This window comes from Osmerus mordax, chromosome 5 (assembly GCF_038355195.1).
Source record: "Osmerus mordax isolate fOsmMor3 chromosome 5, fOsmMor3.pri, whole genome shotgun sequence".
NCBI classification, from domain to species: Eukaryota; Metazoa; Chordata; class Actinopteri; order Osmeriformes; family Osmeridae; genus Osmerus; species Osmerus mordax.
Genome location: NC_090054.1, coordinates 20091508 through 20115201, shown reverse-complemented (window position 1 = coordinate 20115201; position 23694 = coordinate 20091508). Strand labels below are relative to the sequence as shown.

At 48.4% G+C, this 23694-nt stretch overlaps 1 protein-coding gene across 2 annotated transcripts; it reads left to right on the top strand.

The window, feature by feature from the left end:
- LOC136942982 (protein FAM53B-like) lies at positions 1–21762 on the top strand. 2 transcript variants are annotated; one of them, XM_067236079.1, is made up of 5 exons: positions 1–122; positions 8458–8695; positions 9696–9750; positions 11256–12091; positions 20646–21758. In XM_067236079.1, exons 2-5 carry the CDS (start codon positions 8615–8617, stop codon positions 21003–21005), a joined length of 1332 nt encoding a protein of 443 aa, XP_067092180.1. In that variant the 5' UTR covers positions 1–122; positions 8458–8614; the 3' UTR covers positions 21006–21758. The 2 variants fall into 2 exon arrangements, with proteins under 2 accessions (XP_067092180.1, XP_067092179.1); XM_067236078.1 differs by lacking the exons at positions 1–122; positions 8458–8695; positions 9696–9750 and having other exon boundaries at positions 10278–12091; positions 20646–21762.
- Positions 21763–23694: the final 1932 nt, after the last annotated feature.

The following is a 23694-nucleotide window of genomic DNA, read 5'->3' as shown; positions in this document are numbered from 1 at the left end:
GTAGTTTAGAGCATTGCCCAGAGTTACACTTTCAGAGTCGCATGTGTGGACGTGGTCTGTATTTGTCATCCTTTGTTGGTGAAGTTGAAGATGACTTAACTTCAGAAGACTCTGCTGGCCAGGTAACACTCTTATCAATATAAGTTTGTCAATGTCGATGTTTAAGCGACACTTATATAGCCTAGATAAGGGACACTTATATAGTCCTTATCTTGGCCAGCTTTGATGGAAATTGAACAAACGAAGCTGAACTGAAGGGTCTTTATATTGCTGATTTGTAATTGATATTGATACTCACCCAGGTGCCGTGACAGTCGTACCCTGTAAAAGCTTTTGAGGAATAGGCTCATGCGTTTTTAAACTGAAGATACGCTAAGTTTATAACTCCATGTGGATTGCTACAAGTTGCTTGGCACGCTCACAGCATCTACATCAGATCACTACAATGTTCTGTTGGGCAGTGCTGTTACGCAAACCTTCCATTCAAGATTGCACATTAGCTTACTCTACAATAGCAGCTAATGATATTGAGTACAGCCTTAAGGAATATTTAGTTTAACTGAGATATGATTTGCTTTGTCTGCCGCGGTGTGCTTGGCCACTGGGACAAGTCTACAACGCCTCTGCTCTCTTAACCCTGTTCGTTGCGTGCAGCTGACACGCAATCCGTCCTCCACTTTGAGTTCGTTGCCTCTTATCTTTTACCCTTTTCTCAAAGTGAGTTCAGTTTGTACTGAACAAGGAAAATATGAATTGAGCTTTTGCATATCCTGGTCAGGTTTACTAACGTGTGGCTGACTGTTTCACGTACCGGTATTAGTGTTTGAGGCCGGTGTGGTTTTATTATCTAACTACACTGTTATGAACTCTGAGCTGCATCCCACACACACACACACACACACACATCCCACACACTAGTCGTCGATCTTATCTGCAATTTTTAACCTTTCATCTTTATGAGCCCCATCTGTTATTATAATATTTCTCCGTAGTTCTGCTGTGAAAGCTCTTCAGTTTCAGGATGTCTCGATATGAGTCACTTAGTTTGTGTTTCTGCAAACCATAGACTTTTGAGAATAGTTCCTTAGCTATGAAGAGCATGGTCTTGCTCTCATTTAGTTAGAGCAGCCAACATTGTTTGTGCTCTCTAAGCAACATAAGCAGTGAGTGAGATTAACCCAATTGGAAAGCTGGCAGGAGAAAGGTGTATTGTTAGAATATTTTGGAGCAAGGTTTAAGGTGGTGGGTAATGTGTTTTGATAGAGATTTAGGAGTTTATACACACACACACTAAGCATGATGATTGTACAGTCTGACGACTAGTTTGGCACAAATGTTTTCATGACTTTCACTTTCATTCGAACTTTGTTATTAACATATTGATATATTTATAAAACTTTGTTGTTTCCCTTCTGGGACGGTGTAGAGGAGATGGTTTATCTTTTCATAACATTATAAAGAGAATACCAGGAAAAACTGGTTTTGTACCAGAATATCTTAACTGAAATGCTCTGGAAGTCGTTAGTGTAATTTTCATATCCAATCTTTCCTAAGACTGTTGTAGGTCATTCACTGAGTCAGAGACAGACATTTAGGTTTGTGAATTAGTAGTTTGCTTCTGTTATAGTTGCAGGTTACAAGACAGTTATTAACTTCCTTGGAGACTTGGAATATCAGTTCAGCAAGCAACAAGGAGAAAGTTAAGCTAAGATTTGATCTCTACCCCAAGTATCTAATTACAGGCACTTAGCTTTAGCCTACAGTATGTTGTAGAGGGTGAGGCCTATTGGACATGTTTTTGTTATGTTTCATATAGATTAAAATTATCTAAACTCATGCTCATAAACTCTGTCGGATGACTCTGAGCAAAGGATTTGGTAGGCATCTGATTTCCAAAATGAGCACATAATAAAATGTTGTCTTTTATACGTTTTAATTATCTTAATTATATTTTGACTTCTTGCACATGGATAACTTTCATTCATGTTCTTGAGGCATTGTAAAACATGTTACTGTGCAAGTACATACATGTTTTTTTTTTCTTCCTGTTCATGAAAGTAGAATTTCACGTTAGAATCAGCAGTCAAGTTATACTGGATTTCCTCAGATAGATAGAACAGACGATATGATGACAAGAGGGACTTGTTTTGGACATGGCATCGCAGTAATTTATGGAGGCCATTAAAGGGAGTTAGTTTTTAAAGGGGGATCACTCTATGCTGCTGTGTGTGCTTAAGACGTCCACATTTGCAAGGCTTTTGTGTGCGAGGCAAAAGGCCCTATTAGAGCTTCATTCTCTGAGCGGGCAGCTGGGTGCCTATGTGTGAGGCTGTGGCCCATTCTCTTTCTGTCTAAACTCTCTCTCTTTCTGTCGCTCGCTCTCTCTTGCTCTATCTCGCTCTCTCTCTCTCTCTCTCTCTCTCTCTCTGGTGCCCAAGGAGTTATGCAAAGCTTCCAGAAAAAAGAGGATTGTTAGCCATGCCTGTCTGTGCCTATGTGCTGCTCACAACTCATTTTAACGACGGATCATTTCTTGTGTGACCTCTAGTCATAACTGCTCCGCTTCCGCCTCCACTGCCCTGAGCGTCTGAAGCCCGGCAGCAGAAACAAACAGTGCTGATGTTTGTTCCCCAACGTTTGAGTGTTTCTGTGTGTATTCCACCCTCGTTATGATGATGCGTTTGTAAGACGTCTTTCTTGACACCCACAAACCCAAGACCTACTAGTGAGGAGGAGAAGAAGAAGAAGAACAAGAAAGGCATTCTCACAGATGCCAGAGCAACCCTTCTCAACCCCAACCCCTGGCCTGATCTGGACACGAGATGAATGGCATTCTGGGAAGGGCTGCCATTTTTAGTCAGACCATTTTTTTCAGAGCGCTATGTTGGATTCCTTATGTTTTTAGCAAACATTCAGGTCATGTTGTGGGTTAAAGTCCTACTTATTTGTCTTTACATGAAAATGTATACGTTTTCCATTGATGCTTATTGTTTCCAGAATTCAACATTAGCTGCCTGACAATGAAGATGCAAAAAATATAAATCTTCCAATAATATACCTGTTCAGGTGACTGAAAGGTTATTATATTATCCTTTTGACTGAATCCACAGCCGTGGTTGCAAAGATTTGCCAACATATTTGGTTACAACAAAAACTTTTTTTTAAAGATGTAAATTAATAAACAGTCAAAGTTACTTATCAAAGGTTGGAACATCCCCATGGTGGAGCGAACGTGTATGATTGACTTGTACAGTTTGAGTGTGTGTTTCTGGGGACTGCAGGGAACAGCTTGTATGAGAGAGGGTGTTGGTGCAGTGATGTCTGAGGGGAAGAACGTTGCCCTCATGCCGTGTCAGCTGCGTTCTCCTGGTAGGGCGTCTCAGACACTGGGGGTTATCTATTTAAAGGAAAGCACCTGCATCTCTTTCCGTAGTCATGGATATGCATGTTTTCGTGTTGAATGCATGAGTGCGGATTTTGTCGTGTGTGTTGAGGTGGTCCGAAATGACCTCATGTCTTATCGTCGTACACTGTCATAAGAATCCTGTTATGAATGACAAAGGAAGTCATTCTCCTTAATTTCTCAATTGCTTTCAGCCCCTGATTCCTTCTCCATAACCACACTGCATATCTCCTCATCTGAATCATACAGGGTTTACTTAGCCTTAGTGTTCATTGTCTAGTGTCTGATCCCTCCAAAAGCAACGTTTTCGCTAATATGTGTCTTGGCTTTGTGTGGCATGTCTGCTAAACATGCATAATATCCATAGTATATTTACATTTAGTCATTTAGCAGACGCTCTTATCCAGAGCGACTTACAGTAAATACAGGGACATTTCCCTGAGGCAAGTAGGGGGAAGTGCCTTGCCCAAGGACACAATGTCATTTGACACGGCCGGGAATCGAACTGGAAACCTTCAGATTACTAGCCCGATTCCCTAACTGCTCAGCCATCTGACCCCCCGTAATGCTCATCTCAGTGCTCAACAGGCAGCTTCTGGGTTTCTCATGTCATCAGTAGATGCCTTCATCTCACGCAATTCCCAAGTGTTGGAGTGGAGTCAGGCGGCTGAGCGGTTAGGGAAGCGGGCTTGTAATCAGAAGGTTGCCAGTTCGATTCCCGGCCGTGCCAGATGACGTTGTGTCCTTGGGCAAGGCACTTCACCCTACTTGCCTCGGGGGAATGTCCTTGTACTTACTGTAAGTCGCTCTGGATAAGAGCGTCTGCTAAATGACAAAAAAAAAGTGTTATTCCCAGACCACGCTTCCTATTGACAGCTTAGCGCTACACAAACAATTATCATTGTTTGTCTGGAAAGCTGAATCTCACCTCTCGTCATCAGAAACCGAGACTCGGGCTCTCTCTCTCTCCTTCTGGTCATCAAGAAACTCTCTCCGGGTGTCGGGGTTCAAACAGCGGTAGCACAGGCTGTCGTTGGAGGTCAGTGTTCATATAGAGGGTTGTGGAAGGACGCATACTCGTTGTCGTCTAGGAGACGGCCGTAGGAGGAACGCCTGTCATCATCATCCCCTCTCACATGACACAAGTACATGGGAGTCAGATGGCTGAGTGGTTAGGGAAGCGGGCTAGTAATCAGAAGGTTGCCAGTTCGATTCCCGGCTATGCCAACCAAATGACGTTGTGTCCTTGGGCAAGGCACTTCACCCTACTTGCCTCGGGGATGTCCCTGTACTTACTGTAAGTCGCTCTGGATAAGAGCGTCTGCTAAATGACTAAATGTAAATGTAAATGTACATTGTGTTTCTCTCTCGCTTTCCCTCGTCATCCCACCACCTCCCCCTCACCAACTCAGACGAAAGGTGTCACGCAACTTCCTCGCAGTGCTATACTTGAGACGTTGGGTGTTGGATTTGTAGTGGCCATCTGTATAACGTCACCCACTCCCAGGCGGCAGGACGGGTCCCCTCCACAGGGCTGTGCTTGGGGGAGAACCATCACAGACAGGCCTGGAGGCTCTCGTGTTACCTAGCCCTGATGGATTAGGGCCTGGCTAGTGTGTATGGAGCAGGCCAAGCTTCTCCTGAGACATGGGAGACACCACAGCCGGAAGGGAGGGGTGGGGGAGGGAGTGGAGGGGGTGGGGAGGGAGGGAGGTGGGGGTGGGAAGAAGGGGGGGGGGGGAGGGGTATAATTAGTGTGGTACCTGATGTGGAGAAAGAAGTCTCTTGAAATGCAAGGGTCGTTTCAGGGGGCGTGGGGCCCTATATGCTGCCTTCTCAACTCAAACTCTCTTAACACCTGGTTCTGGTCCAGTTGGATCATGAGACTGTGCATGGAGAAGATTAGGACTGGAATGACAGAGAACTGATTGCAAACCTGGGGGGGAGTGAGTAAAGCTGCTGTAGGAGGGCCTTTCCATGTATCAGCGCTGGGTTGATCATTCATGTGTTCAACGTTACCTCTCCAACTTGAGTTTCTATAACCCAGAGATAAGGAAGTGATGAGGTGTCTAGACTTTGTGTAGACCTTTACTATGTCCAGGTCATAGGTTGTGCTTTCCACATCAACAGCTGTTGTGCATGTGTGACAGCCACCAGGTTGCCATGACCACCCTTTTAGAACATGAACGAAGTTGACAAAAGATTGTGCTAAAAAGCTGTTAGATGACAGACCAGAAGCAGGAACTGTATTGCGATTGACTAATATTAAATATTTATGGAGACTAGGAAGCTTCAAGTAACCAACAGGTTTTTCCACATGTTCATAAAGCACCATCAACTCATCTTTAGCTACTGCTAAAGGAAAAATGCGGATGTGAAATTGCTGGGATGTTTCCTTCATGTCCTCACTTCCTCCTGGTTCTGGAGATGGACTGGGTATGTTTGGTATACAGAGACTGCATATTAACTGTCGCCTCACAGTGACTTATGAAGTGCAGCTGACTTTTGACCGCAGGAAAAGAGATGCATAGAAACAGTGAAGGGGGGAAGTGTGTGTGTGTGTGTGCGTACGTGTTTCTTATCATGTGGGGGACTTGTTTTAGACGCAGTAATGGGTCTCTGTTCTACTGAGTTTATATTTTCACATTGTTCTCTAGAAGGGGATGTGTCTTTCGAAATAATCAGTCTTCCTTTTGCCACAGGTCTACAGTAGGTTATGTTAAAGCGACTCTTTGAGTGACGAGTAAGACCCATATAGCCTGACAGTTTTTGGGGAAATTCACAGTCTCGGTTGTTACAGAAACCAAACTGAAAATCCTCAAACGAGGCCAAAACTAAACCACACAGACGAAGGACCTCTGTTTGATGGAATATTCAATGAAACCTGTTTCTTTGTTTGTGGTTCTCTTCTGCAGATCTTATTGCATGTTATTGTGTTATTGAACAAAGCGACCAGCCAGTGGGTGCTGGGGTGATGGCCAGAGGCAGTCTTGGTATGTCTTGACCTCTCCAGTCCAATTTAACGATCTTGTCCTCAGATCACGAGAAAGGCCTGGCTGACTATTAACCGTGGAATGCCCCCGCAAGACTACTGAGACTTGCACCATAGTGGAAGAAAACGACTCAGTCTTTCTGTCCACACAGTAATGGAAACATGTCCCTGGTCATTAGGATGGATGAACGAACACTCTTTCAGTCCATCTGCAGTCCCTTCAACCCAAAGGTCTGACCAGTAATAGTCAGCTGTGAAGTGCCTCTTTCGGGGTTGCTGTAAAACATGCATGTTTATGTCTTCTTAATCTAGAGCTGGCTATTCATTTCCCCTCTTCATCTATCAAGCCCCATGCCATACAAGACTGTACACTGTCAAAGGCTTCATGCTGATTAGAAACCAATAAATACATTTATTTGGCTAATTTGTTTGCTTACATTAGTATAACCTGGGAGCAAAACCACTGCATCCAATCAAAAGCCACCTATCCAGGCTAGGACAACAGACCTCCGCCTCTCACTTCCTGTATGCCGTAAGCAATCACGATGGACAGCACCCTACCACAGGAACTCATGGACCTCTTAGGCGTCCAACTGTTTGCCTGTGCAGATTTCATCCTGGGCATGGAGCCATGTCATCAGCTCTGGCCTTTCAAGTGCTCTTCCCTGGAGTCACCCTGCACTGAGGTTTAGCCAGGCCCTGGCTGGTTACATTTACATTTACATTTAGTCATTTAGCAGACGCTCTTATCCAGAGCGACTTACAGTAAGTACAGGGACATTCCCCCGAGGCAAGTAGGGTGAAGTGCCTTGCCCAAGGACACAACGTCAGTTGGCATGACCGGGAATCGAACTGGCAACCTTCGGATTACTAGCCCGACTCCCTCACCGCTCAGCCAACTGACTCCCTAGGCTGGTTAGCATTACTGGGAGAGTAAGGCCCCTATGGCCACGGATCACATTTAGCTTCCCGTCCTCCAGGGGATTTATAAATCAAATTATTATTGCCGTTTAAGTATGTTTCTTTTTCCTCTAACCCAAGCCAGTGGGACGCAGCGCAGTGTAATTTTCTCAGACTGGAAACACGACGGAACAAGTGAGGGATTACAGGGATGCAGTTCAGGATGTGCAGCAGAAGCACGTCGATAGCCTTTTGGTCCGTACAACTCTGTGGTCATATTCCTCATAGTTTAGCCCCCCCACCCCAACTCCTACACACACACACTCCCACACACACACACTCCTACACACTATAACTTGTGTTGTTTTACCCGTACCTCCTTGTCACATTTAATCAGTAATATAATCTGGGAGTCTGATAAAGAGGAGTGTTCACCCTCCCCTGCCTCCTGCCTCAATCGGCCCTCGAGCACACGGAGGCCCAGTCCTGCTCCACTGGCTTGTAGGCATAAATGGAGATAATGGGAGTCATATGCTGGCTGTTGGTTAGGACTAGCCCACATGAAACATTAGGAGGCTCCATGGAGACACGAGACCACTGACGAGGGGGCATGTGTTTGAAGAGACCAGAGTGAGAGGAACAGAATCTTCTGTGTTTTTATTAGCCTGCTCTGGTTTAGTGGACGTCATAATCTGTCTGTCACAGCCCTAACGAGAAGTATGTTTGCGCTTGTTTCGATGTGTCCTATTATGCGTTTTAGGAAGCAGATATTGTATTTGGAGCTTTTGTTTGTAGTCACTGCAGAGGCCATAGTCATTTTCCTGTTTTATCTGCTAATTGGGCCAAGTCGTTCTCATGGTACGGGTTGGGTTAAAAACATATGTGCACCAGTAGACTTATCTGGGTTTTTTTCTGGTATGCTGCAAAGGCAGACACGTAAACCAACACATAAATACTTACAAGCACGCACATGTGCACACACAAATGCACCTACACAAACCATACTTGTCAGCTTACTGTGGCACTAGTACACTTTTCCACTATAAGCTTTTCCACTGTCAAAGCTAACACCACTCTCAACACGATACAGGTGTCAACCATAGGTGTCAACGCCTGCATGCTGCATGCTCAGTCACTCTAAACCCTCTTTGGTCCTGCGCAGGGATTGGCTGAAGAGTTCGAGACCTTCCCAGACCGCCGCAGGGTCCGCTGCAGATGGGAGGCGGGACTTCCGGAGACCTTTCAGCCCCTCGGCTGACCTTCCTTATGGCAGCACTTCCTCTGCACTGGAAACCACTGGAGCGGAGCTGCGCGTTACCATGGTGATCATCTTCTCAAAAACACTGGAGACGAAGAAGGGGATCGATGATGTGAGATCCGAGGACTCTGAACCGCTTATGGTGAGAGAACCTTCACTTTAGCGACTTTAGCTAGGTAGCTAGCTATCTGACCGTGGGAAAGTACAACTCCCTATACTTATTTGTTTGTTTTTGCTATAAACATTTGTATGCTTTATTAGACAGTTTGTAAGTGAAGTGTGACAGGAAAGACAGGGATGGAGAGAGAGGGGAAGACATGCAGGCCGGATTTGAACTCAGGCTGAATTTTAATTCTGTCCATTGCGGTAAAGCCTCAGCTTGACGCGAACACGTTAGCGATGAGTTGAGTTCGTATCCAAGTGAAGGCAGTTACTTCGCTTTTAGCATGCATCTGCCGTCAAACCATGAAGACATATTCATGGTATGAGGGTGACGGGAATATATTTTTAGGCAGATTTTGTGTTAAAGTTTCAGGAGTTAACCAGATGCTCATTTGAGGTAAGCAGAGGGATGTAGAAATCCATATAGTTGCCTGGCTTGGCAGACATTGGAGCATAATTAGCCCAGGGTCCAGTCTTGGAAACTCCACAATACTACCTATTGTAGTTTTTGGCACCAAACTGGTGATCGAGGATTTACTTTATTTGGGTGGTTGACTGACCCCTGATCCTCCTACCTGCTATACAATTTTCCCTGTGCCGTTAATGGTATAAAAGGGCTGAGTTTTGAATCGGGCAGTCAGGCGAAAATGTTCCTCACTGAAATTGTGCCAACTGAAGCAGTTTAAGATTTTATAGCTCCTAGTGTGTACGTTGTTGCGTTACATTTTGTTATGGCGATGAACTTGGGATGACTTGCTGTAAAACTTAATGAGTTTGCCCCCCTGTTTTTTTCTTGCTTTCTCTGAAAACAGCAGAGAGATGCCAGGCGTCAGAGTTCAAGGGATTAGAACACTAGATGTGTGTGTGTGTGTGTGAGAACACCAAGCTCTTTGTGAGTCAGGCCAGAGTTATGTATTGACGCGTATCTGAGATACAGGCCCTCACGCTCTCTCTCTCTGCCTCTGTCTGTTCCTCCTCAGCACCAGGTCCACAACATGAGTCGAGGGACCACTCTCATCTCCTGTGGGGCTGTGGGTGAGTACCTCCACCCTCCTCAGCCCTCTTCCGCCCTCCTCCACCCTCCTCCAGGGGCTCCAGATCCCAATGATGGGAGATCAGACCCCTCCCTCTCTAACTAGTATTATTTACAGAGGTTATTCCAAACTACTCTGTTCTCTGGCATGGCCCCTACAGACCATAATAGTTGTGTTGCCCAGCGTATCTCCTCCATAACTGTCTTTGTTTACCTCATTCTGTCTGTCTCTCTCTCTCTCTGCCTCTCTCTCTCACTTCCCTCTCTCCACGCAGCACTCGTTCCTCTCTCATGCACAACGTGCACCTGCCTCGTTCTGGCGCCTGTGCACTGCCCTGCATGGCACCGCCCTGGGCGCAGTTTGTGACAGGGTGTTGTGTTGCCAAGGGTGTTGCCAAGGGTGTTGTGTAAGACAGGATTTAGTCAAATGTTTTTTGTCAGCTATTGTGGAATTATATAGCGTTGCCTTTAACAAGATTAACAACTTTGTAGTTACCAGTAATTACAAGGCAGTTCGGAAACTAAGTAATAAACTTTCGAGGGAAAAGTGTTTCCAAGGATCTGAATGTCCAGAGCGAGTCTAGTACTTCAAATTAGTAAAACCTGAAGGTTGAATCATATTTTGTTTATGTTGACACCACCAGTGGATACCCTGCCCTAATTCCTCCAACCAACATGTCTGACAGACTGAGGAACACATTCTTCCTCAATGGACTTCAGCAGCGTAGCTTCACGGTGCGCTTGTCAGAGGAGAGGTGGGGCTGTGGTGTGAATGGACTGGCATCCCTCCAGGCTGTGTCTGGCTCTTACACACAGTAGAGTTCTGGACCCTTAAAAAGCTGTGTTTGATATGGAGCTGTCATCATCGTTGGTCAAACCATACTTCCCTGGAACCACTTCTGGTCCTGGGCTTCTCATAGCTCACCACGTCCAAGCTTCTGTGACGTGTGTGTGTGCGCGCGCCTCGCAAACGGCTAGCAAAGTGTCGATCACTAGTCGTGCTGCACGTTGAACCAATATCGTTAAAGGTATCGTTTCCCTCGTGCGTGAAATCATCATGCGACCCCTCTTGAACAGTCCGTGCACGAGATGGCAGATCTGAGCCCGTCGTTCTACATCATCCGTCCTCCCAGGCAGCAGGGGGCGCTGGGGCTGCTGTCTGACGCTCCCGAGTCTGACGCTACAGAGTCTGACGCTCCCGAGTCTGACGCTCCCGAGTCTGACGCTCCCGAGTCTGACGCTCCCGAGTCTGACGCTCCCGAGTCTGACGCTCCCGAGTCTGACGCTCCCGTGTCTGACGCTCCCGTGTCTGACGCTCCCGCGTCTGACGCTCCCGCGTCTGACGCTCCCGAGTCTGACGCTCCCGCGTCTGACGCTCCCGCGTCTGACGCTCCCGAGTCTGACGCTCCCGAGTCTGACGCTCTTGTGTCTGACGCTCCCGTGTCTGACGCTCCCGTGTCTGACGCCCCCGAGTCTGACGCTCTGGTCTGCCTCTCCTGTATTTCAGAGGCAGACGTGTGGCTGGACCTGGGCCGAGGCTGTGCCATCCAGCGGGGGGCACCGTGCCAGGCCAGCGCCAGCCTGGACAGCCTGTGGGACGCTCTGCCCGGGTACCAGAGGAGGAGCTGGGCTCGGGAGGGCCCGGGCACCGCCTCCACCATCACCAGCCTGATCCACGAGCTCAACCTGGGCGACGCCAAGCTGGGCACCCCGCCCTCCCTCCCCTACGCCAGTGCCACGGCGCCCCCCAGCAAGCGCCATTGCCGCTCCCTCTCCCTCTCCGACGAGTTCGGACGGTGCCGGTCGTCGTGGCGACCGCAGGGGTCGCGGGTGTGGATGGCGGTGGAGAAGAGGCGGTGCTACAGCGGGGGCAGCGTTCAGAGATACCCCGGAGGAGGGGGAGGGGTCGCGGGGATCTCCGGCGGCCATTTTCCTGCCATGCAGCGCAGCTCCAGTTTCAGCCTGCCTTCTCACTCCAGTAGCCCCACAGACAGGCCCCTGGAGCTGCCTTGTTTCAGCCCACACCTGCCCCCCCTGTTCACTGCCCTGCCCCGCTCCCCCTCTCACCCCCACCAGCAGCTCTCCCTACGCCCTCTGTCGCAGTCCCACGAGCAGATCAGTCTGCTGGAGCCCCGGGCCGGGGACGCCCCCGGGGCCAGCTCCCCGGACTCAACCCCAGAGATGGTGAGGCGAGGTGGGCAGAGGCCGGCGGGGGCAGGGGGTCTCTCCAGGAGCAGGTCACAGCCCTGTGTCCTCAACGAGAAGAAGATTGGGATGAAGCGCAGGAGAGCAGAGGACCCTCAGGAACCAAGACCCTCCCTGGACCTGGCCAAGATGACGCAGGTTAGTAGAGGAGATGACACACACACATGCATACTCACACTCACACACAGGAGAAAAGATCACATTTTGAGAACTCCAATCTGACTCCAGCAATTTCAAAGAGCTTAGGCTTGATTTTCCTGTGATTAAAGAAATAATCTGCCATGAGTTTGTCCTAGAACAGCCTGATTCCTTGGAGCCTACCCTAGCATATCGGGTTAACCCAGGGCCAAAACAAAATCACCCAGACAATTAGCTCTCTGTTCTTCCATGAGCAGAGTTCAACAGCTCTTCTAACTCAACCTCCCTCCTACAGTTTGATCTGGCACCAGGTTAAATCAAGAAGAATTAGGTTTTCTGGGCTGCTGGTTAGGAGTACACAACTAAGTGTTTTTTTTTTTTTGCGGCTCTGCGCGCGTGTGTGTGTGTGCGAGCGTGCGAGAGCATTCCTGCTGCTCGGTCACGGTGCACACCGTCTCACAGCCTAGCCTCCTGTTATCATTTCATTGACTCTGTTGGGTAAACAGCTGATCCAAAGGTTGAACCTTCATCGGTGGTTCCTCTCCCCACCCTTCCTCTCTGACAGACGGCTGGCCGGCCAGCAGGGCAGGGGTCACTGACCACGGGACGCTGAGGTGACCTCTTTCCCGGAGGGAGCAGGTTAGGACCTGTATGCGGTCCAGGGAGGGTTCAAGTATTCGGAAGACTCTATTAGTCCTATTATATTAAGATCTTGTTTAGGCTGACATGTATAGCTGTGAGGTCTAGATAGAGGGTCTACAGGACTGAGAGGGGGGGGGGCAGCTGGATGTTCAGCTCTGTGTGGAGACTCACTGTGAGAGAGGGGGGGGCAGCTGGATGTTCAGCTCTGTGTGGAGACTCACTGTGAGAGGGGGGGGGGCAGCTGGATGTTCAGCTCTGTGTGGAGACTCACTGTGAGAGGGGGGGGGGCAGCTGGATGTTCAGCTCTGTGTGGAGACTCACTGTGAGAGAGGGGGGGGCAGCTGGATGTTCAGCTCTGTGTGGAGACTCACTGTGAGAGGGGGGGGGCAGCTGGATGTTCAGCTCTGTGTGGAGACTCACTGTGAGAGAGGGGGGGGCAGCTGGATGTTCAGCTCTGTGTGGAGACTCACTGTGAGAGGGGGGGGGGGCAGCTGGATGTTCAGCTCTGTGTGGAGACTCACTGTGAGAGAGGGGGGGGGGGCAGCTGGATGTTCAGCTCTGTGTGGAGACTCACTGTGAGAGAGGGGGGGGGCAGCTGGATGTTCAGCTCTGTGTGGAGACTCACTGTGAGAGAGGGGGGGGCAGCTGGATGTTCAGCTCTGTGTGGAGACTCACTGTGAGAGAGGGGGGGGCAGCTGGATGTTCAGCTCTGTGTGGAGACTCACTGTGAGAGAGGGGGGGGCAGCTGGATGTTCAGCTCTGTGTGGAGACTCACTGTGAGAGAGGGGGGGGCAGCTGGATGTTCAGCTCTGTGTGGAGACTCACTGTGAGAGAGGGGGGGGCAGCTGGATGTTCAGCTCTGTGTGGAGACTCACTGTGAGAGAGGGGGGGGCAGCTGGATGTTCAGCTCTGTGTGGAGACTCACTGTGAGAGAGGGGGGGGCAGCTGGATGTTCAGCTCTGTGTGGAGACTCACTGGAGAGCTATTGAGTGAATGTAACACTTATAAAAGTACCTGATGGAACTTCTTAAAGATAGATCTAAAGTCTCAACTATTCAGCCTAGGTTCTACCACAGAGCCTTAAAATGTGAATAATGATGACTCAACAAGGTTCGACTTTAGTTTATGAAAGCATGTATCGTTCCTTGTTTCCCCTTTAAAGAAAAGAAAATAACCTTAATTAAACCAAAGATGTTGAATAATGTATCACTCAATTACAATTTACATGTACAGTTACTGTGAACAAGGATACTAGCCACATATCCTGTCCGCAGACAAATACATTAGCTGTTCTTACCAAATTGAAATAAACAAAATAAATGTAGATGTCACAAAAACGCAATACTTCAATTCACAAAGAACACAACAATGACTAGACTATGACAATCATTGTAATTTAACTTAACATGAGTGATGTGGAGTATCGTAATGAAAATACTCTTGATTTGTTGCACTATGTGTTGCAATTGTGGTTGGTATAGATTCCTACCACACCGGAGTACAATAGTTTTTAAGGCAGTCCCTTCCGAGGAAAGATTAATCTTCGCATGCAATCTTCGTCTTTTCTCTATCCTTATGTCGGGCGGATCGCCATCCTTGGAACGGAATCCTACACTCCTTACACTCACAAAAGACCCAACCTGTTTTACAACAGGATCAGAAGACATATATTGAAAAAAGGATATTCTTGAAAACTACTGTCGAACTTATAAGATAGTAAACTGGTCTAGGCATTACAGAAAATGTAACATTAAAACGACTAAACGCACGTGGAATAAAATTGCACGTGGCGTGAACAATGGCTAGCCTGGCTAACACACCGAGCAGGCTAACTTAGACATAGCAACGAAATAGCTAGCAAAAGCTATGATGAACTAGCTAGCAACACATTAATTCCCACTCACCAAATCCCTGAATCAACTACGCAGTTCTTTTCTTTATACTTCTCTTATCTTTTGTCAAGATAGTATAATGTACACTACTTATTATTAAATGAATAAAACATGTATATCACTTGTCTTGGTTCACGTTTCAGATTTCAGCTTTCACTCTTCGTTTCAACTGCTTTTTTCTGCGTGCTCACGTTCGTTCACCTCAAGCGTGGGGAGTGAGCGTACATCACACCGTGAGCTGATTGGCATAAGGTCAAGTGCTCATCATTACATTTCAAAAACGTGATTGGCTTATTCTAAATACTTGTTTAGTTACAAATGAAATATTTTGCTATAATCAACCTTTAGATTTAACCATTCAAAATAACAAATAATTTGTAACCTGGTCCTTTTTTACTGGGTTACATGAACAACCAGAGAGATTCTGGCCACTCTTAGGAGAGGCCCTCAAGCTTTTATCCTCCCTCCCTCCCTCCCTCCCTCGATCTCCCTCCCTCGATCTCCCTCTCTTGCTCTCTCTCCCCCTCTCTCTCCCTTTCTCCTTTTCTCCACCCCCACAGAGTTGTGTTGCTGGTCAGGTCCTCAAGGTCTTGCCAGGGCTGGATCAACAAGTGTTGTGGTAATGAGGCCTAGCTTGTTTCCTCTGCCCCTGCCAGATGCTAAGAGAGAGGGGAAAACTGAACACATGTTCATTATACTCCCACACACACAGACACACACACACACACATTGCTTACCTGACCTATAGAGTCAGGAATGCAGCACACCTCCATAGCTCACAGGCTGGTTCTTTGAAACGGAGACCAGCCAGGTTTGAATAGAGAGGGAGCAGGCTTTGTTGTCCTGTCTTCTCTTTACAACCGTTTTTTTCCTCCCCCAGCTTTGTGTTTAAGGTTGGCATTGCTCGATTTGCCTTTGGCAGTAAGTGTTGTGTGTGTGTGTGTGTGTGTGTGTGTGTGCGAGGCGGCTTGGGTCAGACCAGGGGTATCCATCTCTCCATCACACACACACACACACTAACCACCTGTCTGCATTTGCCCCACTCACCTGCATACGGCCTTGACACGGAAGCTGCCACACGCGCTTAGTCACATGCGCCTGCACGCGCACGCACACACACACGCACGCACGCACACAGCACTTTCTCACAGAGCTGCATTGCACAGCACATGTCACCTATGCTTAATGAAACTTGCGTATAGACTTTGAGTGGCTTTATCTCTGCTGTTGGTCTGTAGGAGGCCCAGAGCAGGATGACAAGTACCAAGCCCCGAGGTGTAGTCACACTTGCACAGCCTGTATGATGCACAGCGCTGCATTCTGGGTATTGCGGTCCTGCAGAGCGATGTGTGGGCTCGAGGAGAGATATGGCTGCTGTTCCACCCCCTGACGTGTGTCTGGAAGGCCTCTGCCAGGAGGGATTAGGAACTTGGACAATCTCAAAATAGAAAATATCCAATTCCTACCCACCTCCGTCTCATTTTGGTCGAGACAATCAAGAACACTCAGTCATTAAAAGCTTAATTGCCTGAGAATGTGGTTCCCTAATTATTTCTGCGGCTGTCTCATGTGGAGCAGGCAACCAGAAGGATCATTCTAGAATTCCAGGTGCCACTGGCAGGAACATGTGTCTTGTTCTGAAGAAAGCAGATTGAATACTTCTCCACTAGCCAGTGGGAACAGTGGGCCTCGCCCACAGATGATGAATGCAGAGATAGATGTGACTCGTACTCACGCAGGTTCACACCCAGGCATGTCTGGGCATGAATGGTCAGGCACACTGCTCACAAACAGGCCTACTGCTTCCTGTAGTGTAGTGCACTAAGTTGTTCATGTACTTCATCACGCAGAAACATTCCTTTTGCCCGGGGAAGAGTCTGGAAGTGGCGAAGTTATGTGTAATTGGAGCATGTTGTTGAACATGCTAGTGATGTGGGTTGGGTTTTACCCTTTAGGAGTCATTCCAGAGCTGGGCAGGACTGGAGCTCATCACAGGAGTTTCACTCTGGGCTGGTACTTATGTAGCAATGAAGACTGGGAGTTCCGTGAATGTATATTATGCTAATAGACTACAGGAACAGCCACAGTTGAGGATTTTGGTGTGTGTGTGTGTGTGTGTGCACGCACTCAGGATCCCACATAGAAGTCCAATGTGCCGTGTGATTTATCTGACCATTCTTCCCTATTCCCTTCCTGCCTGGACTTGGACATGTTTTACATAACGACGTGTTTGTCTGATAAGTTTGTTTATGTTTGCATGTTTGTTTGACGAGGCTAGCTCTGGGCAGGAAGTGGTGTGTTGGACCTCTGTGGCTTGCTGTGTCACACGAGCGGCCGTAGTCCAGTATGTGAACTGCTATCCTCTTCCCTGGAAGTGTTCCTCTCCAGGTCGCTGACCTTATCCGGCCAGGGAAACGTTTTTGACTTGATTTGAGTAGCGGGCAAAAAAACTAAGTGGGGGACCATTCAGCCTCAGTAATGACTGTGTGTGTGTATGTGCATGTGTGAGTCGGAGAGAAATTGCAGGGTATAAGAGGGGTTATTTATTCCTCCCTGTGTCTCCCTACTCCGCTGCGTCGAGGGCTGGCAGACACACAGATTCTGCTCTGGTGTATTAATATCTTCTTCCTGGCTGCTTCAGCCTCGTAAAGTTGTGGAGGGAAGTGTGTGTTGTGTGGGGGACACACACACACACACACACTATCCACCTCTTTCCCTCCTCTCTCCCCCTCCTGTCCTCTTCTTTCCCCCTGTCTTGTCCTCCTCTCCCCTCCTGTCCTCCTCTCCCCTCTCGTCCTCCTCTCCTCCTCTCCCCCCCTGTCCTCCTCTCCCCTCTCGTCCTCCTCTCCCCCCCTGTCCTCCTCTCCCCTCTCATCCTCATCCTCCTCCTCTCCCCCCTTGTCCTCCTCTCCCCTGTCGTCCTCCTCTCCCCCCCTGTCCTCCTCTCCCCTCTCGTCCTCCTCTCCTCCTCTCCCCTCCTGTCATTCCCCTCTCGTCCTCCTCTCCTCCTCTCCCACCCTGTCCTCCTCTCCCCTCTCGTCCTGTTATCCATTTCTCTCCTGCGTTCCACTCTGAAGATGGCTGATGAGCATAGCTGAGCTGCTGGCTGAGCGTGCTTGTGGGACCACCTAGGTGGGTGGAGGGAGAGGGATGGGGGCAGGGAGGGACTGTGGGAGGGAGAGGGATGGGGTCAGGGAGGGACTGTGGGAGGGAGGGAGGGGTAAAATAAAAGTTAAGCTTCTAGTTATGCTGTGACTGTCTCCCTGCACAACACCACATAAGCATAGACACTGTGTACACTAATTGATGGATGGATAGATTGATGTATGTAATCCTGAAATATACTGTATACTATATACTGTATACTACACTGTGTAATAGTCTCCACGTTCCCTGTACTTCTGCACAGTGAATGTTCAAATAGCAAAACAAGTTTTGCATAGACGACAGGAAGACACACATTAAGTCACGGTCACAAACACACACACACTGAAGAGAAGCTGTTGTTTTGTGGTCTCCCTACCAGGAATGGGTTAACATCTACTTCCTCTCTTTTCCCTTCCCTCTCTCACACGTACAGTAAACTGCTTCCAGCCAGCCTCTTTGTTATTTGACCATACTTCGACATGGAGCTAGTAAAAGGAAACACAGACTTCTGGCAGACTGGCTGCCTTGTTCTGTTCACCCCAGTACTGACTGTGTCACCTCTTCAATCCTCGAGGGTTGTGTACTCAAACTAAAAGCCAATCTACAAGAGTGTTAGTTTTTCACCTCAACCCTGATCTTAACCTCACGAGGATTTAATAGGAAGCATATTGTAAACTAGCCTCTCCCTTTCCCCAATCTCTTCATCCACCATCCCCCCCTTCTCTCTCGTCTCCTCTGGGGTGATAATTGGGTGAGGGGGGGGCGAGAGGGGGTCACTGGCTGCAGATGGGGGGGTGGTGGAGAGAGGCCTTGGGCCTCAGAAATCCCCTCAGTCTCTGGTGAGGTAACCACAGAGCAGCCTCTAATCCACCTCGTGCTTCAGGTACATTCTTGTATAGAAAGATTCTTTTTTTCTTTAGATTCCATCTTTAAATCCGAAGAAGGGAGATTGCCACCATGGCCCTCTCCCTGCCCCCTCACTGCCCCCTCACTGCCACCACGGCCCCCTCACTGCCCCCTCACGGCCCCCTCACTTCAACCACGGCCCCCTCACTGCCACTACGGCCCCTTCACTGCCACCACGGCCCCCTCACATATGGCCCTCTCCCTGCCCCCTCACTGCCACCACGGCCCCTTCACTGCCACCACGGCCCCCTCACATATGGCCCTCTCCCTGCCCCCTCACTGCCACCACGGCCCCCTCACTGCCCCCTCACGGCCCCCTCACTGCCACCGTGGTCCCTGGTCAGTCATGTCTTAGTTCTTCAGGGAAGGAAGACCACGAAGACGTTTACTGAAATGAAGCAGCTCAGGATGGAAACACACATCCTGGAAACACACAAGCTGAAAAACACACAAGCTGAAAAACACACAAGCTGAAAAACACACAAGCTGAAAACACACAAGCTGGAAACACACATCCTGGAAACACACAACTGGAAACACACAAGCTGGAAACACACACGCTGGAAACACACATATTGAGCATTAGCATGAGTAGCAGTCTGACAAGGATACACCGGAGTATGTTTTTTATTTTTATTTTATTGTAAGAGCAACCAGCTCCTTAAACATGTTTTTATTAGAGTTGAAACTGGATGCTGGACCTGCTGAAAGTGTTATAGGAGGACATGTGTTAGAGAGCTTAAGGTTGTTGGTTAACAACCAAGCACATTTACACCCTGTTCTCTCTCTCTCTTTCTCCCACACTCTCTCTTTCTCCCACACTCTCTCTTTCTCCCACACTCTCTCTCTCTCTCTCTCTCTCTCTCTCTCTCTCTCTCTCTCTCTCTCTCTCTCTCTCTCACCCTCCCTACCTCCCTCCCTCCTTCTCCTTGCCTCTCCCTCCCACAGCGAGGTGAGATCTCTTTCTCCCTGTGCTACAGCAGGCAGAGGATCAGACGTGGGCATGGGAAACAGGGTCGAGGCCTCTCTCAGAGAGGAGGCTCTCTCTCTCTCTCTCTATGTTATTGAGAGTCAGACAGTGGTTGCCAAGTGTTCCTCTGTAGCGTGGGTTGTCAGTTGGTGGTAGGCACAGCACAGCAGCTCCCTGGTCACTGTGGAGAGTTCAGACCCGGGTCAACTGGGAGCTGCCTCAAGAGTCATCTTCCCTCTCCTCAGGGCTTGTGACTTCTGCCTGCTGTGTGATTACTCCCACACACCTTCTCTCTCCCTGTCGCTCTCTCTTTCTGTCTCTTCTCTCTCTCTCTCCTTTCTCTCTCTGTCTATGTCACAGTCTCTCTCTCTGTCACTCTCTCTCTGTATGTCACTCTCTCTCTCTCTCGCTCTTTCTCACCTACACAGTCATATAATGTAGAAGGTAGTGTGACTGTTGTCTGTATGGCAGTACTTTCACAGCTTGATTACAGGTCCTCTGATTTAGAAACAGAATCAAAGTGAGGAGTCAGTGTGCCCAGCTAAACTCTCAGTGCACGACGCACGTACAGAAATATGAATTAGAATCAACATGACCAGTGACCCTGGGAGGGGGGGGTCATTCTAACTTCTTTCTGGTGTGAGAGAACAGACAGGAGGAATTGGGAAGGTAAATGGGTACATCCTGTAGTTTCCAACTAATCTTATGATTGGTGTGTCCTTTCGCGTTTTTCTAATCATCCAGTTCAGGTTGTGAGCAACCTTGTGAGCAACCTTTTACGTAGGAATTTGCGTGTGTGTTTGTGGGCGAGGGCGAGATTAACTTAGCCTCCAGAGAAACATGAGTCACATTCCCACATGCTGTTCTGCAGTTTCCCTTAACAAGCCTTGCACGTCATTTTATGGCTTCATTAAGTCTATTAGATTTAGATATTAGGAATATAAACATGATGGAAGTCATGCTGACCGGCATTCTTTTTCTTCTTCTGTTCAAACAGAAACTCCCAACGTTCCACAGTCTGAGCTGCCCTTGGATCTCCCCCGGGTCTGGCAGCTGCCAATCAAGCCTTTCCCCGCCCTCCTCTTGGAGCTTCAGCCAATCAGACGCCGACTTCGCCTCTGTGTCCGACCTGGGCGTTGAAACAGAACAGGAAGCCTGTGGGGAGGAGGACTCCTCGTACGAGGAGCTAGATAGCGACTCCCTGTGCAGTGGAGACTCCCGGCCTGGTTCTCCAGGGGGGGTCGGGGGGAGGCCAGGGGGGGACAGGAGCCCCCTCTGGAGGGGGGACTGTGGGACAGGGAAAGACATTTACCAGCTGGGAGGAGAGCTGGACATCGACCAGATTGAGAAGAACTGAACTGAATTGAACCCCACAGTTTTTTGGAGGCGTTTCGCATCGCGGGAAATATTCTAGAACTTTATGAAGGGCGGAATATTCTAGAACTTTATGAAATATACGAGCGAGGAGAAGGACACTTGACTTGAATACGACTATGATAAAAACGCGTGCATCAGAAGAGAGAGAGAGAGAGAGAGAGAGAGGAAGGAACACTTTAATATTTCTGAATGAAATCAGTGTGGAATTTCGAATTATGTTGGATAGACATACTTGAGAGTGTGTGTGTTCGTGTGTGTGTGTGTGTGTGTGTGCGCGTGCCAGCATGGGAGGGCATTGAAGGACAAGCCATGGGGATGCGGTGGTCCTCTTGAGAGATCCTGAAGGAGTGATTCACCCTCTCTTGATACACTGTTGCCTTTTTTCAAAGTGCTTAAGTGCGTGTCTGACAGCGCCGCGATGCCACACAAGTACAACCTCACTCAGGAGTGGAGGGGGTGAGGACTCGTCTTAATCAAACCTCCATAACCTAGTCCTCCTTCTCCACACACCATCGTCTCCGTGGACGCGAGGAAAGGAACGTAAGGTTTTAGTACTGTAACTGTAGCCTTAGTAGCAGGACCCTCATCCAGATCCTGGTAGTCTTTACCGGACAGGGAGAACGTGGGACAGACGGACAGAGACAGACGGACAGAGACAGACGGACAGAGACAGACGGACAGAGACAGACGGACAGAGACAGACGGACAGAGACAGACGGACAGAGACAGACGGACAGAGACAGACAGACAGACAGACAGACAGAGACAGACAGAGACAGACAGAGACAGACAGAGACAGACAGAGACAGACAGAGACAGACAGACAGAGACAGACAGAGACAGACAGACAGAGACAGACAGACAGAGACAGACAGAGACAGACAGAGACAGACAGACAGAGACAGACAGAGACAGACAGAGACAGACACAGAGACAGACACAGAGACAGACAGACAGAGACAGACACAGAGACAGACAGACAGACAGAGACAGACAGACAGAGACAGACAGACAGAGACAGACAGACAGAGACAGACAGACAGAGACAGACAGACAGACAGAGACACAGAGACAGACAGAGACAGACAGAGACACAGAGACAGACAGAGACAGACAGAGACAGACAGAGACAGACAGAGACAGACAGAGACAGACAGAGACAGACAGAGACAGACAGAGACAGACAGAGCAGAACGAGAGGATCGCATATCATTCAGTTGTCCTCAAAATTCCTTTATTTCTTCTCCTGCTCTCAGTAGACACAAAGTAGAACCATCCAAGTGTTTCATTCATACAGTCAGCCACCCTGAATGTAAATAAGCTTTAACAGGGGTCAGAAAGTAACACACCATCTTGTATCCATGGGATTCTTGTTTCACCTCAGTCTGGCTCGAAGCAACAACTCTCTGAACTCCTTAATAGTTTTTAATAAGCAAAGTATATATTTGGATAAACACTGAATTACAAGTTTTCAGTTCTAATATCAATGTATATTTTTCTAAGTGTTCGTTTTTTTATGATCTGTCTGTGAAGGATCAGAAATGGGGCCTTTTCGTAACAGAATAGACAAATAAATATGCAAAACTACATCCTGTGGTCTTTTGATTGGAACAATACAATTAAATGTGAACTCTGTTTGAAAATGCTAAACCTCTAACTAGTGTTTATACCGTCATGGGAATAGGTGGGACGTTTCCTGGTACCATTGAGTGCTTTGCAATAGCACTCACCCACACACTTCCATCCATAAACCACTGCATCGCTTGCAAACTCTGATTCATCCAACCCTCATTGTGTTGCTAATATAGATGTGCTTATGATGTTCTGTAACTGTTTGTTTATCGAGTTATTTAATCTCCATCGGGTTTGTGCTTCGACCCCATCAGCTGTTTATGCCTCCTGATGGCTTCGGCCTCTAAAGTAAACATCCGTGCGTCCTGAGATGTCGTCACATCGCCCTGAGACACCAAACAGGAAGTCTAGACACAGAATATCCTGCTGGGTCTGCAGCCTGCGGCTATGGTGACCTCGCCTCGAGGGGAGTGGGGGGGGGGGAGGGAGAGGAAGTGACATCAGGATGAAGAACTCTTCTTCTGAGTTGGAAGACACATCAACAGGGAAGGGTGGGGCTGTTGGCCTGGCCTGGGGATATCCTGCCATGTGTCCTGTTTCTGTACACGTTTTTGGAAGCAGCAGACTCCTAATGGCACCGTCGTAGTTCAGCTATCAAGTCGTACGACTTGATGATGTTGTTTTTGTATGTTGACGTGGGCCGTGGGGTGTTCCTGCGGTCAGATGGAGGGATTGTGCGGTCGTTTGGTTTATAGATGTTGGGGCAAGGGTGGTGGCTCGCCAGTGCATGTATCTCATGGTAGTGGTCCGGGTTTGAACCCGACCTGGGCCAGTCCGTGCATGTGTTCCCCCCTCTCTCTCTCGCGCTCTCGCTCTCTCTCGCTCTCTCTCGCTCTCTCTCTCGCTCTCCCTCCACTGCCCCTTCATATCTACCTCATATCTTCACTGTCCAATAAAACATGAACAAAATAAATCTATACAAAATGTAGGGGCAGGATGACTTAATTTTTGTGTTGTTGTTGAACTATTTAATTTCATACACATCTGTGTATGAAATGTCCCATCTGGCCAAGCAGCAGCAGAGTGGAAGGACTGGA

Bases quoted from the DNA above. Each gene is read 5' to 3' on its own strand.
- LOC136942982 (XM_067236078.1), top strand. From the start codon at position 10,838: ATGGCAGATCTGAGCCCGTCGTTCTACATCATCCGTCCTCCCAGGCAG. The intron at 12,092-20,645 runs GTTAGTAGAGGA...CTGTTCAAACAG, and splicing joins ACCTGGCCAAGATGACGCAG to AAACTCCCAACGTTCCACAG.